Genomic DNA, 19,111 nt, shown 5'->3' on the forward strand with positions numbered 1-19,111 from the left:
AGACAGATAGGGCAAATTAGTCTGCACACTAGTGCAGGCTGATGGGTCCTGGAATGATGGGTGGCCACCAGCAATTGGACCGGCTGCGACCTGCATAACCTCCTTATAGTGGTCAATGTGAACTAAGGGGGACTCATCAATATAACCTTACCAGAGATAATCCTCGTTAAAAGCAGTGCCTGGGATATGGTGTAGAAGTCATAAGAAGGTCTAAGTATGTGGGCTTGGTACTCGCATACTCTACAAGGGGTTTCATGGGATAGTCTAAGTGTATCTGCCAGTTAGTAAGAAAGCCTAGTGTCTTCATCCCGGAAGTGAAAGATCGCACTGATGGCAAGCACTCCTGCTCTCAGGAAGATTGCCGTCAATATTATGGGCAAAGAATGGTGGAGCATAATTTACCATGGAGAAACCCACATCCATGGTTTTTAAATGATCTTAAAACATGCAATCAAAAAACTATTTTACTTTTTATTTCATCATATGTCCTATGTTTGAATTCAGATTCATTGTAAGCAACACCACCAATGAAAACCTCTTATTTGTAATGCTGTACAGTGATTGAAGACATGGGTATGACCAGGCTTAAACATAAATTATGAATAACTATGAAGCATATTGCATTTGAACCAATGTGATATGTTTTGTGGGCGATCAACCCATATAGCAGACTGAGCATTTGTGAAAGAAATCACTAAATAGTTCTTGTGATAGAACAATATGGAGAACCGTCCTGATGAAGACCCTGAACTAATCTTATTGGGTTGAAACGTGCATGTAGACGTTGGATGTAGAGGCTTAGGACTTTGGATATAGCCATCTATAGGTAACTTAAAATAAATGTTTATATATCTATAATTTATAACAGCAATGTTCCTAACACATAGGTTGATTTTGTTTAGGGGCAGCACTCTTTACCCGCACACCTGCTCTAGGCCATTGTTTTGTACTAAAAATAGGGTTATATCAATGCGAGGTTTTGATTGATTGGTTGGGTTGCTCACATTCAGTCTGAGTTCAAAAATATCAAATATGAACCGGCAGGAGACCAAAGCCAGCCTAAGGGATTGCAGGAGAAGCACTATATGAACAGTCTGATGGACGAGGTACAACGAATTAAGTAACCTCTTTGCAACCTTAAGAGGTACACCAAGGCACAGCAGAGGACATGGTTACTATCTAAATACATTCAGATAACGGCAAACATTTTACCAACCCAATCTGCACCGTGTTTCGTACACACACAAGCATTTACTAAAAGGAAGGCGGCTTTCCTAAAGGATCCCGTTTGAGCTCACAAACTGCACTTTGCAAGGACAAGAATTAATTCTGCAAGACACACCACCACAGCGCAGAACTTAAAAGCACACATTGATAGGTCTGGACCTTTAATGACGCTGGGTTCCCGGTGACTCATATCCACAAATGACTGAGGGCATGGCATACTGGGCCAGGCGGAGGTCTGTCCCATCCACTCAGCTGTATATCTCAAGTTAAGAAGACATGAATAAAGAAAGAGACCTAGAAATTGACAGCTGGTAAGAACCATCGGTATCTCCAGTCTTGGTATTTGAATGCTACTCTTGACATAGACCTTCCATGTGCTTAGGATTTATTGTGTGTTCCTACTTTGCTATGTCTGTCTCCAATTATTTTTGAATTCATCCACTGTTTTTGTATTTGACTCTTGCACTGGGAAATTGAGTCACGCATTGATCATGCTTCCATGAAAAACTATTTAATGATGCTACTGTTCGGCTCTTTCTCAACCCCACCAGTCTCTTGTTGTGACCTGCCCTTCTAAGAGTGCACTTCCATTGAAACATTGTCACCCCTAGACTATGGTACTGGGGACTTTAAGTGGGCCGGGTCCTCTGTGGACCTGGACCCTCAAGACTCCCTAAGTCCCAAAGTTAGGTCACCGCCTGGGCCCTCATTTCAGCCACGTTCACCATTAGCAGCGTTTACTCCAGTCTCCTGATGTGTTCGGCTGTCTGCTGCCAGCACCTGCTCAGAGATGCTAATGAATAATTAATCTAGGGGACCCCATCAGCAACCCAGAAACAAATGAAAATTGCCAATGCAGAATTGCTCGGTGAGTTAAGGCTACAACAATCGAATTACCAACTAAGCACAGGCACTTTCGTGCTTGTTTTTCAGTATGCATGCAAAAGCACTTGCTACTTCTGTCATCTATGGAATAATGTTCTTTTTTCACACTTTGCTTTGAACCTTCTGGATTTGGACCTTCTACTTTTGAAGTCACGGGTCTGCTGTATGCTGTGTTGGTCCAGACAGCAGAATTATAATAGGAAAATGTGCACCAAAAATGTACAGATGTGATCCCCATTAGAAATAAAAGTACCTGAAAGCGTGTTGCACTGAGGCCTCAAGTTGTGCAATATGTTCGGGTGGGAGTGGTTGGTATTGAGGTGAGTTGCTCTGGTTTATGTATTAAACGGTTGTTGTAGGAGATGTGGGATTTGGAGAGAGGAGTCCTGAGTTCCAATCCCAGGTTTCCCCACATCATAAAAACCGCGTGAACCTTGGATTTTCTCACTGTGCCTCTGTCAATTTATGTGGCGATATGGAGAGTGCATAAAAGAGTGGTAGGGGTTGCAACTGGATATCTGGCACTGGTTATTCTAATCAATATTCACAGAGATTTCAGTAAGTGAGCAGTGAGTAAACTTTATTTGAAAGATTCGTGAAAGATTCCTGCCGCCCTGGACTTTTCCAACAGCATTAATCCTGCTCAGGGCTTGCAAAGCTAATCACACTAAATAAAACAAGACTTCCTTATATCTTCTGTCATTACCTTTTCAGGTCATTTCCTATAAGCCCTCCCAGGCCTTTATATACACCTTGCTGGTGACCCCAATGGGCTGTGTCAAATACGTATAAACCAGCGTGAGTCACACTTTGCATAAGTTTACCCTCCATCCTGAGTAAGCACCCTACTAATGTTACTTCACATTACTCTCACTGGTGACACTTTAGATTGAACGCATCCTTTCACCTGACAAATGGTGATCACTGTCAACACTTCAATCACTTGTGACTTCTATCTTGCTCGAACCAACTGGTTCCCGGTAGTTACTGGTATGCTCACCGTCCTGTTCACCCCTACAGGGCCATATCAGTCCTTTAGGTATCAACCTGACCCCAATTCCTTGCTTTCTGGCGGATCATGACAATCAGTAAACTGTATAGTAATTCAAGATTGTTTACATGCAGATATATTCAATTGCATTGAACGACACACCCAGATTACACTGGGAACCTTAACACATTCCTCGGTAAGGGCTTTCATGCCCTGGCTGGTACCGTTTTTTGTTCAAATAGAATTTGTGATGATTAATGTTTAGATACTAATAATTTGTCCTTCTCTCTCTTCTCCAATCCCCTTCCTCTCCCCCTTTTTTGCACATTTGTGGTTTACTTATGACTTTCCAAAGATTTTGACTGTATTTGTGAATGTTCAATTTCACTTATGATCCTTTATTCAATATCACGTACATTTATACATGTTCAATTGATTATGTCAATGTGTTGGCAAACAATTTCTCTGTTTCTTGGCGAGTATTCTTATAATAAATTTTGGTTTCCTTGACGCTTGACTAAAGATTCACTGTTGTGTTTGTTCAACAGTAAAGTATAGCTAGGAGGTTGATCTTTAGGTTTAATGTGCTAAGGAAGGATTAAACTTTCAATCTTCCATTTTTTGTTTATTTCTTTGCTGTATTTCGTGATAATCAATACATAGTGTCCATCGTGTACTTCGTTCAATAGAAAATTATGTACATTTATCAAGAGAAACCTCTAGTGTTCATCCAAAATCAAAGTGTACATTGTTCAGCAGGAACATTCTGTAAATGTGTCAAGAGAAACCTCTACATGTGTTTCACCACTATATGTGGATCCTCAGGAGGTGAATAATGTTTATGAAGATTTATATACTGTTCATATGTTTGTTGATCAATCCTGTTGAGTATGTTCTTATTTATTTTTCAAATCCCCAACATAGATCCTTATTTGAGATAATTACAATTGGGTTTATTTTCCAATATTATTTTCAAAATGCAGAAGAAAGAGATACTTCCTCTCACTTCAGGCTATTTAATTGATTGGGTGTTGTATTTGTTCAGCCTTGAGAAAGACCTGTGAGGGTTGAAACACGTGTTGGCTGATTCACTTATCTTTCAATGAAAATGCACCCACTGCTCACTTACTGAAATCTCTTTGAGTATTTATTAGGATAACGAGTGCAAGATATCCAGGAGCAATCCCTACTAGTCGTTCTACGAGGTGTGGACTAAGCCTTCTGGGTTCTTGCAGCAGGCTTACTCCATCCAGTTATAGTTGAAAAACATGCACACTATTAACCAATTTCTAAGTGCTGCGCAAGTTCATTCAGTTCTACTGCCCATCTCTTGTGCATAAAAGAGTGACTGCATTTAGAACTATGTGCTCTACAAAACACATGCAAAAACCTGTGCTCTTCGCTTCTGGCAGAAAGTGGTTAGGAGTTGTTTATCTTTCTGTGTTGAGCTGTGCACACGTTTCCACTGTTCCCTGTAGTCTTACTTTTGCAGAGCAAGGTTTGTAATCCTAACACTGGGGATCATGAATGTGTCATACTGCGAAGTGGCAGCAAGGCTTTGAAGATTGCTATAATGAAGCTTAACAAAATACTGAATAATTACAAGCAGGTCCCACCTCCTCACTTCTTAGGCCACACCCTGCCCAGGAGGTTTTGGTGCTCACCACCTTCTTTTTTATCCGGCTTAAAGCATTTGTTTAGTCTCGTTGGGAAATCGGATGTCTGTTACAATTCCTTGTTTCCTTCTTAGATTCTTCAGCCTCACCTTAGCAGGTGTAGAGGAGGTCCCATACATGGCCTGCACCCCATCCCCTCATTTCGAGGTACCAGGAGCGTACTCGCCAAGGTATGTGATGTATGAGGAGCAAATGAACCAACAAAGAGCTGCACTGGGACTCTGCCCAGTATACATAAGAAGATCCATACCTGTTGAAGCGCCCATAACCAGACAACCCTGGGCAGCACGGTACCCTATCAGACAGCCGTACCAGCCGCTGATACGAAACAAAGAGTACCTACAGACGGTCCATGAACAGACCCAATGAGCCCTAATGGAAGGCCAGTGAATGAACAAAAGCAGCTATCGAAGATAGCACGCCAGTGTGAGTAACTACGAAAATAAATGTAATGGACACAGAGAAGAGATGATGTTAAAACGTGAGGAAACATTGCTACGAGACAAGATGGAAGCAACCGACCTGTCAAACTTGTGTAAATAGGCTTGGAACGCAAGAGGCAAAAGAAATGATACTGCTTGCAATGTTTAGTAGAAGATTAGAGCGGCAAGCGCCAACTATATATATCTACCTCAATAAGGCACATTATACAAGTGCAACTCCATTTTGTAAAAGCAGAAATGTACCCAGGCTGCCAGAGGCCCAACAGGCCAAGTTTCGTAACCCAGCCAAGGCAAGAGAAGGAGCGGAATCGAAACTCAACAAAGAGCGGCTCATGCCTAGGAAATGGAGGTCAACCAGAGAAAGGGAGGAGAGCGTCAGCTAACAAGACTCAAACTTCAGAGCATACCAGCCTGCCCCATGAAGGTCAAGATAAGGGGGGCCCACGCAGATGGCGAGGCCGAAACAGAATTAAATACACTAAAAGCTGGAAAAAGAAGCAGATTCATGGTGAACTAACACGTGACCAGCCAGGCGCAAAGAAGTACTACCGCCTGATGTCATCCAGGAACCGAGGATGCCATAACTTTTCCTGATAAGAGGCTACAGTTTCGAGACCATACCCAGCCAACTAATTGACACATAGCCCTAATATACTGATTGATGGAAGGGAGGCAGGGTGAAACTTGGGACACCAGGCATATGGGTGTCCATTCTGAATGCCGCTAATTAAAATGGGGATTTATGTCTAGGGGTGTAACCTGCCCAATAACAATGGACCAAGTTATCTGGAGTCCTATAGATAGTAGAACCAATAAAACATCGTACTTGTAGTGACGTCAATCACATGTGGTGTAGTGGGATGGGCGTAGACGCCCACCCGATAAGAGTTATCCAATCCGCATGCCCTATTATCATATACAGATATAGCACCTATACTTAAGTTACCTTTCCTAACCAATTATATTGCATGTAAAGTTTTTGTAGAGTTAGACGTCAATGATGACGAATATTGCCTATAAGAATTGCTGCTCAACTGAAGTTCGAGGAAGTCGGAGTGAGACAGGTGATCGCAATGCTGCTGATTTCCATTTGTTTCTCTGTTTGATGTACTTGTCATTAAATGGACTTCCCTTTGCCAACTTACTGAGTCCTCATTATTGAGCCGTGTTGGAGTAAGTGAATCCTGCACCCCCTGTCCTCACATGGTGCAGCTATCTTGTCTTACAAGTTCTAGAGGGTGATCGCTGATCTATGGGCCCGTCAGTGAATTCCTCTCCTCCTGAACACAGGGGTCTGAAATCTTTGGTTCTCCATATGTTTTAGCCTACAAATCCCAGCAGCCCTGACCATTACCGTCATGGGAGAAGGATCATGGAAGTCATAGTCCAAAACACTTGGAGAGTCAAAGTGCGACAGGTTGCCAAACCCTGCCACAGTATATGTGATTTAAACTCTGCAACATTTTGGGCACTCAACAGTGGGCTGTCTCCTAGCTATAGTTATCCTACTGTAGATGTGGGCCTTTGTGCTATTTGTCTTTAGAACTGGAAATATTACTCCAGATGTAGCATCCCCACTGAACTAGACTGAAAGCAAGCCGTGAATAAGTTTGTTCATTTTTGTAAAAATGGTGGCGTGGGCGGACAGCCACGTGACACCTCGGAGGGCGGATTTGTCTCAGAGGATACAGCCCTTTTGACAAGCCCTCTGATTGTCTCAGCTGTACCAGAGAGGTTCTAATGTCACATGTGACTGCATCGAAGACGGTTGGTCCCTGTGGCAATACACATGGCATACCCATTCTCGCAGATGGACTCTTTACCAGAGTGTTCTGCGGGCCAACTACTCTGCCAGGTCTGCCAGTGCACCAACCTGCCTCCTACCCTGGGCCAGATGGATATGTGTGGAAGCCCATTAATGATGTATGGGGGCTCCTTGTTTTCTGCTTGGAAAAACCATGTTAACAACAAAAATGCATTGATGAAATGTAGTTTGGAGTTTTCAATTGCAAAAGGCCAGTGGGGAAATGGAATAACATTTATGGGGCCTACGACGTTTCAATTAGTGCAATTTCGTATCCTGGTGTACCCATCCGATAACACAATAACAAATACTATGGAATGGGAAGAATTCTTGTAAAATCATATTTGGTTTTCAGAAAATGTTCAACTTCTTCCTTGCTGGATTACAGGTCTTCTAGATCAACCTAATGCTAACAATGTCGCTTCATATGGGAATATGTGCACACCCAAAGTCTTACCATGTCCCCGAGCTTGTGCCCAAAAACAAAAGCAATGCAGGGGGCTTGTGGTATGAAGATCATTAGGGGGAAGGTGTATTCTCCTTTGTACAAGACAAAGAACGGCAGACAACAGTGAAGCTGAAACCTTAAGCATAATGTAATGTAAAGTAGTCTTATATAGCGCCTTTCTGCCAATATTGCTGGCCTCATTGCACATGGGTCTGTAAGAAAAGAGAGCAGGATGTGCTAGTTGGATTATGGGAAGGCAGATGCAGAAACATTTGGTGTTGATGGATGCAGGAAATTACCACATAAGAAAAGCCATAATGTTTCATCAAAGTCACAGAGGGCCCCCAAAGGTGTTGGGGACCATTTGATTTGAAAAGGTAGAAAGGCCCTAATGCTGGGCCTGCTTTTACTCCACGGTATGATGAATGCGTTTACAAGATACAGTTTAGAACATTATTCAGTCTAATTAGGAAGTTGTTCAGCCCACCCCATGTGAGGCCAGAATATTGCAACAGTGACAATGGCAAGGGAACAAGGAGTGTACTCACAATAGGGTTCTGCTGCAGCACAGTCCTCTCCAGATCTCCCTGCTCCCAGAATTCAGCAGCCACCAACAGCGCCACCTGCAGGTACCCAAGGGGAACAGCACATTGGTTTGGTTGTTTGTGGGCGGCTTATGGGCACGTGCAAAATTAACAACATTAAAGTGCTAAAGAGTGCTTGCCTTCCCACCCTGCAGAACGTGGCCATCACTTAGGGCCTGATTCTGATGTCGAAGTAAATGCCACGTGGTAACTCATGTCCTCCTCCAAATACTCCCACCTTCATTCTGAGGCTGATGGGAGAAGTGGAGGAGAGATGTCGTGGCAGCAGTCAACAAAATTAATGTAAAATGTATGCAAATAAGGCACTGTAGGCTTAACTTAACGTGTGCAGAGCACCTCTGACCCAAATACAAACGTGAAAGACACATACACATTTCTACAGCACAGAAGTGTCTGTGAGCTTGCAAATCCTTGACAGTAATTTCTATAATGTAAAAATGTGGCACTGACAAATTGAAAAGAAAACACATTGTAAACAGTCCTTGCGGAGTCTGCCACCTTGTGGTCTTTCAGTGTTTTGTATTTTTAGGATAGTCTCATACAAACTTATGTAAATACTATGTAATACTATGTATTTACCTAATACTATGTAAGGAATGCCGTTTCTTTTCTACGCTAACAACACCTCCAGGGTGGCATTAATTAACGCCTCTTTAGGCTGGTGAAAGAGTATTTTGGATTTAGAACACAGTCCCTGGCAACACATGAGGTGGTAGCTAAGGCTGTTGCTATGCCGTAAATCACGGCTTTCCATGAGTAGTGGACTTGATTTATTACGCCACTCTCGGGTTAAGTCAGAATCCTTTGCTTCATGGAAACGTGTCTTTCAGCTGACACTCAGAACTTTTTCCATGATAACATGCACCTCTAAATCAGTCCCTCAGCTCCCAATTCTGAGTTTGTGTTAAAAACAGTGAACAAAGCAGACATTCTCCCTTCCAGTTTCCAGCACCACCATTCTAAGTTAGGTGGAAGAATTAGAGGGGAGATGCTGCGCTTTCCAGCAGAAAAAGCTGCTCAAATCTATAATTTTGACAGTAACATGTGTACCAGTGGCTGTGTACCAGTGGCACTGCAAGAATTTCCCAAAAGACGACGACTTTTCTAATTTAAGAAAGTTTTCTTAAGCTTTAATTAAACTAGAAAATAGTTGCTGCAGCGTAGGAATGTTTATAAAGGGAACACGTATGCTGTAGAGTTTAAGGGCACCTCACAGGTGTCGTATTTTAACTCCTTTTCTTGACATGCTAAAGCAGTGCTTTTGAAAGGAGAATGCCCTCAGAGTTCCTGCCCTGCATTCATCATGGCTGCTAAGGCTGTTGTCAAGCAGTAAATCAGGCACACATAAAGGTTGTGGCTTTGATGGCAGGCTGCCACATTATCACTTTAACAGAATATGGTGCTTTTAAGGCAAGTGTGCATCCATCATGGAAGAACACTTTCCCATTTTTTCATTGTGAGGAATTCGACCATCGCACAGCGGATGTGCACTCGCCTGGGCCTTTTTGATCTTTTTTGAGAAATATAATGATGGGAGATCAACCTCGGAAAATGTGTGGGGCTAGTCCACACACATTTTTCTATGCTCACCGCACAACAAACACATAGTCACGTGCACTCTGGGTGGACAAAGCCTACCGGCACAGTCCTCCTGTCAAGTTCAGTTGGAATGTGACAGCCAGGAATACATGAAAGCAGCAAGAGGAGGAGAGCAACACCTTCCTCATAGCATGGCCAGCCTAATTAAATATTAAAGGATCCATGGAGCTGCCGTATCCTTTGTCTGCCTGCTGGTGGCAACAGATACTGATGAGAGTTAATTGAAGCAGGCCTGCGGAACGCCTGGTCAAAGGACTGACAAAGTGGACAGGAAACCCAACACCCTTTTGATATGCATCTGTGTCAACTTGAAGTCCGCTCCCGCCCCTTAGTATGAAGGGAAGTGAATGTCATGTCTGGGACAACTGCTTACAGTGGTCAGCCCTGCAGGTGGACCCCACTTAGGACAGAACGAGTTTGTGATTTGATGGAGATAGAAAGTCTGTTCTCGCCATAACTTCAAGGTAGACCTGCTCTTTGATCAGGAGCCACAGAGATCTCAATTAACCAGAGAGACACTTTGATCCAGAACAGACAGGAACATTGGTGGTACTTGGTAGTACATGTTGTCATCCCTTTACCTTTCCTGTTGCAAAGCACTCTGGTTATGACCTCACGCATACCAGAAGATTGTTTTTGGGGACCCAGGATTGGTTCATTAAGATAGACTTAGCCTGCACCAATCGCTAAGGACTATTTAGCTTTAAAAGTGGGTTGAGCCCCTCTTCTGGCAGATCATCCAACAACTTTGAAAGGAGTAAGAAGAAGGACTCATTTGGACTGAAGGTACACTCTGCCTTATAGCTTCTGCCAATGAAGGAAGGCCATGATTTCCAACAGGGTAGCAAGATCCCTTCCCTAAAATTATCCCAGAGAACAGAGGGAGATACCGAACTCAGAGGACCCGTCCAGCAAGTCCAGAACTGGTACCCATCCAGCACACAGCATGCTCTGCTTAGTTCTGCCAGCAAGCTTCCTAGGTGGGTAGTGCCAGAGTCTCTGAACAAAGGACAAGGCTGTTGCCTACAAACACACTCCTCAGCTTTGGGCCATCTGCCTTAAAAGATGACACAAGTCCAGCGAAGAAACTAGGAGGATTGCCACAACAAGCATCAACCAGCGTCCATTTTTTAAGGACATTTTTTTGAGGCAGTTGAGCCCTCGAATCGCGACTGGCTGCACCACTGACTGTTGTCATGCAGCAGTCACTAAAGCCGTCCAAGACACTTCGACCAGCGCTCCAGATCCACCAAAGAGCACAGAGATAATGATTCTTGACCCCAAGCTGCTGTGTAGATCAGCCTGCAGCCGTCCGTCCAGCCTCGCTTGCCGAACTGCCCGCTGCCTGATACCCACAGCTGTCTCCCATCTTGAACTCTGTTACAGGAGCTGCAAGGCGTCCTGAAACTGACTCAACCCTTTTGAGCATCATCTCAAACACAAGGTACATTGTGTTTCTAGCCCACTGATCCTTCTTTGAAGGCCCCTAGTGACATTTACAACCCCTTTCTCCCTTGGTGCTGAAACCAAATAAACTTGAATAGTTAAGACTGATTGCTTTACCGACTACCCTCCTGTCAGTATCCAGAGCGCATCCCTTTCCTTCGTGAAACTATCCGTCCTCAGTGTTCCTTTTACAGGGTGGATTGTTTTTTGTAGTGTGCTAGAACTGTCTGTTGTACTAATGATAAATTATATATTTGTATAGAACCTTGACTGGACAGTCCCTTTTATCATTGGGTAACAATTGTATTTTCTCTGTGTTGCAAGTAACCAATGATCCACGACTTTGCAGAGATAAGCCTGCCGTTCCATCCAAATTACAGAAATTGGACAAGGAGCTTTATAATTGACTTGTTTCTAATCTGTTAGGATCCCTTCTGGTGTACTAGAGGTGTGGGGCTCATTGATGGTTTAGAAAACGATATTCATCCCGTGACCACTGGTGCCCCGGAAGTTGATTCTTCACATGCATGCACCTCAGAATTGGGCCCTGACTCGTACACAGGAGTGCACTAATCACAGACCTCAGAAGAAGTGTTCTGACACTATCGCGAGGAACACTAGCAGAGGATCAAACTCCTCTGTTATACTTACATTGCAAGTCAGTTCTCGAGGACAGACACTAACATTGGCTGATGTTGCTCAGCTGCCTCTTCCTTTGTACTAATCTCCTCATTGGGGAAACTCTATCTCTATCTTTGTGCCCCCCGTCTCTCTCTTCTCTCTTCAACACAACCAAAAAATACCTGTGCATTTTCCTCAAGATAGACTGGCCAGAGGCACAAGGGGGAATGTGTCGGGTCTTCAGCGCAGCTGATAAAATACCAATATTAGCGACTCCGAGGGGACTGTCTCTACCTCAGCCCTAACAACTGACACATAGCTCCCAACTTTCCCAGTTCCATGCTGGTCTCTTCGAGCAAGTCCTCTTTTTTTCGCACTGAATGCTAGGGCTTGTAGGCCCACCCTTATAATTGGAAAAACGAAACTACAAGTTACAGCATGCAATTGGAAGCAAAAACCAGGACCGGCTTCAATAGAGCCTCATGGAGCTGGGAAAGTTGGCAGCTATGCTAACATGTGACATACTGTACCCTTATGTCTGACGTATATCAGACTCTGCCCCAGCCCTATGGTTTGACATGGGTCTTACAGTACACAGTTGCTGTCTACGACATGTGACTGACTACACTAGCCTTAAAATCTGAACGGTCCCTGATTATGCCATGGCACTAACTTGTGAAGTGTACCTGGCTGGGCCTGACCCTAATTTCTGTGCGTGACTGAAGATCTATGCACACGGCTTACCTTCAGGAGCAGTTGCCTGGCAGGTATACTCTCACTTCTGTCTAAGCCAGCCTGCCTCTAAGCACTCATATACTGTACAATCTCAAAACTATACATTCCTACCTGCAAAGTGGGAAGGTTTTCACTTCTTAACAATGATACATCATTATGAACAAACACAAATACTGTGTAATATGTAAAGTGCATGTGCACACTGATATCGATCATACATGAAACATCCAGCAAAGAGGAAGGATAGCTCAGGGGCAAAGCGTTTGTCTTAGAAGCAAGACAACGCCACACAACACAGGTTTGAACCCAGAACCCCCGCTTAGAAACCACTTGCTGGTGTTACGTGCGTTATTAATGAAAAATAACAATAAAATCCACACATCAGTACTGTATTATATGTAGAAAGCCCCATATCATACACATTCACAATATCACATTCTCACAGACTAGGCACATATAAATATATAATGAAACAAACACACATCCATTGTGTAAGATACATTGGGCCTCATTACGAGGTTGGAGGTAACCATGGCGCTACTAGCGCCATGGCTGCCTCCAAAACCTTACCGACTCCGCCCTGGTGAATGGAGCAATTACCGGTCCTTTCCAAGGTTGGCGGGACCAGTAATTCCCCATTCACCAGGGCCCTTCCCCATTCCCATTTGAGTCCCCAGAGGGCTCAATGGGAATGGGGAAGACGCTAATAACGGTACCGCAAATTGCGGTACCGTTATTAGCTCTAAAGTCCCTTTGCGGGTGCTGTCCTTACTGCCTGGAAAAAACAGGCGTTAAGGGAGGACCCACAAAGGGAACTCGTAGTAGGGCAGTAAGGGATTACCGGCACCGGTGCCCTTACCGGTGCCGGTAATCCCTTGCCGCCCACCTCTTAATGAGGCCCATTGTTGCATTCTCACACAGTACTTCAGTAAAACGTCTCCACGATGATACCCCCATGCACACAAACTCACACATCTCATGTACAATGGGCCCCAAGACACATTCTGCAACATTGTGAAGTAATGTAAAGTAAGTAGTCAGCATAGTTTCTTTCTGCCACTGCTCTGCGTGGCTCTGTAAGAACAAAGCGGGGACATTAGTGGAGCAGTGGGAGAGTCAGATTCAAAACCGTCAGTGTTGATGAGTTCAGGATGAAGTACATGGTTGCTGTGTGCCAATATGCTTTCCATGGGTTTGGTGGAGCATCTTCGGGGGTGATTATCCATACAGAAGATCTCATGATCTGATAGACCATAGTCTGGTTAGCTGCTGATGTGAGAGAGTGTGATCAGCTAAAGTGGAGAGCTTAGCCATGACTCTATTATTGCTGATGTGCTAACGGCTAAGCCTGTGGGGGATATGTGTCTATAGTGTAAGGTAGTAAGGGAGTTGGTTACTCACGTAAAGAGGGAAGTAGCCATTAAAAGGCAAAACATCCCTCAATCCTGCACTCCTGCCATTGCCCTCTTGCAGACAAGCCCAAATTCACAATCTTACACTGCTACTGTCAATATCTCTCTCTCTCTTTCTCTGTTTCATATTGTGGGGTAAAAAGACAGCCCCAGAGGGACAGCGATGGAGAGGCCATGCTAGGCCCCTTTGTGAGAAGTGAAGCTGGCTCAGAGTGGAGTTCCATTGAAATATAAAAGCCAGCACAATGAGGCCTAATGAATGAGCGAGAATGGGCCTCTCTCCATTTTGTTACAATGTACAGGCATTCGGCTGGAAAAGAGTGAGACCTAGAACTGGAATATTGTTAACTGTGGCTGATGGAATCCAGGCACACGGGGCATTGCAGTTGCTGACTTTGTGTAAATGCCCACTTTGACAGATTCAAAACTGTAAGCGTGCATATGGGAAAAATAAATACATTGAAAATCTGTGCATTTGGAAGCTAAAAAGTAGGAATGATGCCTTACATTTGAAAAGTAAAGTCGAATGACAAATTGCCTTCATGAGCAATAAAGAGACTTAATTCAGCACATAAAAATGACAACATTTTTGAGGAAAGGCCTATTTCAGTTTGCATAAATGAACACTGGTTTCTTATGTAACTGTGGAATATTCGTGAAGAATACCAACAATGAACTTATTTCTGTGTATACAGCATATAAAGAAAGATTATATTGTGAACAACAGGCCCTGGTGCAGTATTGAAAGTTACATGTACACAGTGGGTAAATGCAATATGCAAGCCTTTCAGAATAGTGAACTGCAACTTGTTTTTCTCTCTGAGCTGAACTTTGACCCCAAGACCTTTGGGGCTAGGCCCACCAAGGAAACAGGCTGGATGCCAATTTAGATTTTAAGATATACAAAGAAGTAAATTGAAAGTATGGGATTTACAGATAAAATGACCAACAGAAATGACCTTTAAGGTCGGATTTCACATAAAATGTGCATTAGCTCGGAACAGTGACCCTTTGAAGCTCAGGGGGAAAGGGTAAGATAAACATTGGTTCGAGCAGATGGCTGGTCACATGCTTCAGGAGAAATGGAAACTTGGGGGAGAAATGAAGCTACCGCTCATAGCATGCAGTGCCACTGAGTAAACATTGAACACATTTTCCTAAATAAAAAGAGCATGCGTGTCCTATTGAGCCCACCCTGGGTTAATTTTAAAGGGGATACAATGTCAGATGGGACCATGTAAAAACGAAATTTCTGTGATGTACATAACTTAAGTTATGATCAAAAGTATGATTCTGGCAGTTTCTGAGTTGCAATGTGAAAAACGGTGGCTACACATAGGACGGGCGTGGCGAAAGAAAATTTGCATTGCCCGACTCACCATAAAATATAGAACTCAAAAATATATATATTCATGCAGTTATCTGAAAGATTAAGGTAGTTGATACATTGTGAGAGTTTTCAGAATACAAAATGTAAAACCCACATGTCATTTTGGGATGACAAATCTTTCTCCTCTCTCAGCCTACATCATACGTATCTCCCAACTTCTGGTCCTATCAGCAGCCAGTGGGTGTCTAGGTGGGAGGTGAAGGGAGAGTGCTAGCCAATCCTTACCGTGGGAATTATGACAATGTTGGAGTGTCATCAGCCCCATAAGAGGGCATGTTGGCATCAGAACAAGGTTTTTTTCTCACTTTATTCCGGGACATAGCCTACTCACAGACTCTTGCGAGGAACAACTAGCAGAGATGCCTCAATCCATGCATTGTAGAGAGTGACAGGGAAATCTAGAAGCTAGCAGGGACCCCATCAGAGGAGCAGAAGGAGTCTGGCTGCAAGAGAAAATACTTGACTTAAAGCCCTTGACCTGATCTGCACTGTCCTCATAGGAGCCCTGCTGTTTTCCCTGACCAAAGCCACTCATGTAAGTAGACCAATCCAAAAGCCATCAATTGTGTGGGGAGCTACCTGACTTATCCCTTTCCATTAGTGGGTAGGGGTGTGAAACTGGGTAGGCCCCTGGCACATTGTATTCAATCCAATTCAAATGAATTCCACTATAGAAAATCACCCTATCCATTTCAATTGCATTGTGTTGGGAACAGCCTGCCTTAATCCTTTACATTAAATTGTGGAGAGGGGAAAGCTGTGTAGATCCTTAGTGCATTGAATTGAAGTTAAATCAATTAATTCCCATATAGAAAATCATGGGATGAGTGTTGTTAGAATTTGAAACTAACAAAGTTCATGCCCAGTGTGTTAGAGCCGTTATAGTCCTTCTGAAACCCCCGACTCCTGTCCCAAAGGGGGTGTCCATAATCCCAAAATAATTCATCCTAAATGCTACCTTTCAAGCGAATGTAGAGAGTACAAAACAAAACTTCCCATTAATTCCTAGTGATTGCAAAGCCAGAATTATAAGGTCTTACATCTCATTTGTATGTGTGCTGCAAAACAAAATTTACCATTTATTCCCTTGTATTCCAAACCAGAATTACCAAGCACTGCTTCTCATTTAAATGTGTGTTGCAAAATGATTTCCCTTTGAGTTCTTCTTCCCAACCTTGCCCTTTAAATCAAAGTTGAAAAAAGGATTTCCCTATCTCAACTGTGACTTTCAAATGAAAGCCTAAAAAATGAAATTTCCCATTGATTCCCTTGCCTCCCAAACCAGAATTCCAAAGCACTGGCCATCCTTTGAATGTGTGTTGCAAAACTATTTTCCATTGTATTGTGAATGGTTTCTATTGGTTACATTGAAATTAAATGTGTTGTAAGTTGTGACTGCATGTTTCAAAATGTTACCTATGTGGTTTTAATAACAGAAAGTACTTGGGACTTGTAATATTGGCTGCTAGTCTTCTTTGTCAAACCTTAAATAAATAAATATATATTATTTCTATACAGCGGCCTGGTCCCTAGTACATTGGTGACAGAGGGTATTTGTTGGGGTGGGTGCAATACAGTTAGAAGGCCTCACCAAATTTGAATCTGTAAAGTGCTTTATTGTGCGCCACCTTACATGGGGGGGAAAGGAACTCCATGAGTTGAGTGTGACCGCCTAATAAACTACGACAAAATAGATACATTTTACTCCATGTGCAACAAAATAAAAAAATGCGAGTTGGCCAATAAGGGAAAGAGTCATCTGGAAACTCAGCTCATTACCATAAGATACATGCTAAGTGTTATGGGAGGCAAGCCCATATGGCTCAGAGAAAGGACTGCTTGAAAATTGAGAGCCAGGGTCACCCATTTCACCTTCCTTTCTATATTGGTTGGCCAGCTTGAGTGTCTGTACATGTGGCACTCCATGTTGCAGTAATATCCATGCTGGAGTACCACTGCACTCTAATCCAGTACAGCTCATCTAGTAATTTACGTATGGGGTTTGGGGCTCTTAATTGGACCCAGTAGCTCCTTGTGCTCTTGACACTACACCCCAAGTACTTGTTTTGTTTTTATTATGCTGTAGGATAGATGCACCGTACTTGAATTTGTATTTCAAAGTGATACCTTTAAAGCCCCTTTCAATTTCACCGCCTAACAGACTTACCAGGTCTAGATGCGAGGCGTATTTAATTGGAATCCATTTGTTTTAAGCTTGCATAAAAATCTCATGCAGGCATGAAATGAAGTGCTTATCGGAGACGGAGAAGGAATACAAAGTAGAGATGAAAACTGTTTTACTGCCCTCCTATGGCTGGGAACAGCACGAAAAGTGTATTGATTGGAGGAGTAAAAGCACTACGCCTCCATTTTATGCCTCCATACAATGACTAAAACGACCTCTATAATACCCCACCTTGCAGCTCTACAGTAATAAATACTTAACACAATGTTTCCTACGACCGCACAATCAAACAGCCTAAGCACAGATGCCCAAAATATTAAAGCATAGAGCCACATCCGCGTGCACTTGCACTCACTATGTGCACCTGTCAGAAAAGAACTTCACACACAATATACAAGCATGTGTACACACCTCAAAGAAATACTTCAGGGCACTCCAACTCCTGCCGCCTTCCTCACACCAAATCACACAATATTCTGAACACAATCACGCTCTAAAAATAAACCATCACACATAACAGAACGAAACACTCCGGGAAAGTTACAGAGCGTTCATAATTATAGAATGCTGGCTGAGCAGGCAGCAGGCTGAAGCAAGAGCCCCTGTCTCCCTGATTTCAGATAATATATTGATACAATGAATTCACAGAAAAAGATTGATTCCCTCGAGAACCCTGCCTCCTAGAAAACCAAGGCTGACATGGAGGTGACTCCCAACATTCAGGACATCTACACACTGCTACTAAAGGTCTCCCAAGATGTTGGGGAGATGAAAGCTTCCTTTGCTGATTTAAATAGTAAGGAGGCTAGTCTGGACAACAGGGTTGGGCAGCTTGAGAAAGACTCGGCTGGCTTTTCTTCTGCGATCTCCGGGAGCTATAGGGTGCATAATGACCTGAGAAAGGACATGGAGGACTTAATGCTTAAAAGCTTGATGCTGGATTTGAAATCCAGAAACCATAACCTTAGATTCATGGGACTTTCAGAAGAAGGAACGGCAGATGGGCAAATGGAGAGCTCTTTAATTTGAATTTTGTCAGAAACATATGGCCAAGGTACTCTCTTACCAGGTGACTTACACTATGCCTTTAGAGTGCCAAAGTTGGATAATATTAAACCAGGGCAGATTTTGATGGTGTTTAACATGACAAGTGCTAAGGAAAAGGTACTTAAGGCAGCAAGAGAAAAGAGCCAAGCAATTTATGATTCATCTAAGGTGGCGATATTTCCAGATTATCCTAAAGACCTGGAGAAGAAGAGGAAATCTTTCCAGGAAGTTAAGAGGTTAGCAAGGGAAAGGGAGATAAAGGCTTTTCTGGTCACACCTGGAATTTTGAATGTATGCTTCTCATCAGGTCTAAAAACAGCTAATGATCCTGAACATAAGCAAAGAAGTGGATCTTGCGTTACAAAGGATCTAATACCAGTAATTAGGAGAGATTTAGGCTAGGGGACGTATGTGTATAGTTTGTATGATTGAGTGGGATTGCTCTGTTGAAATTATATAAGTACATGACACCATTTCACTTAATAACATGTTAATTTTCTACACTTAGTTTGGCTCAATTAATTTATTTAGATTTAAAATAGTAGGCTCTGTTATCTATTTACATTAAAATGCAGTCCAGCAACATATTGGAATGTC

General features: G+C 43.0%; 1 protein-coding gene across 2 annotated transcripts in view; it reads right to left on the bottom strand.

Annotated features, from left to right (window-relative positions):
- PDE6A (phosphodiesterase 6A) overlaps positions 1-19,111 on the bottom strand; it is a 552,155-nt gene that overhangs the window by 36,131 nt on the left and 496,913 nt on the right. For both annotated transcript variants that reach the window (XM_069651410.1, XM_069651409.1), the window contains exon 19: positions 8,023-8,097. In XM_069651410.1, coding sequence (XP_069507511.1) covers positions 8,023-8,097 — 75 coding nt within the window. The remainder of the gene's footprint in view (positions 1-8,022; positions 8,098-19,111) is intronic.

The sequence above is a fragment of the Ambystoma mexicanum genome, chromosome 3p (genome assembly GCF_040938575.1).
Source record: "Ambystoma mexicanum isolate Mex_15411 chromosome 3p, UKY_AmexF1_1, whole genome shotgun sequence".
NCBI lineage: Eukaryota > Metazoa > Chordata > Amphibia > Caudata > Ambystomatidae > Ambystoma > Ambystoma mexicanum.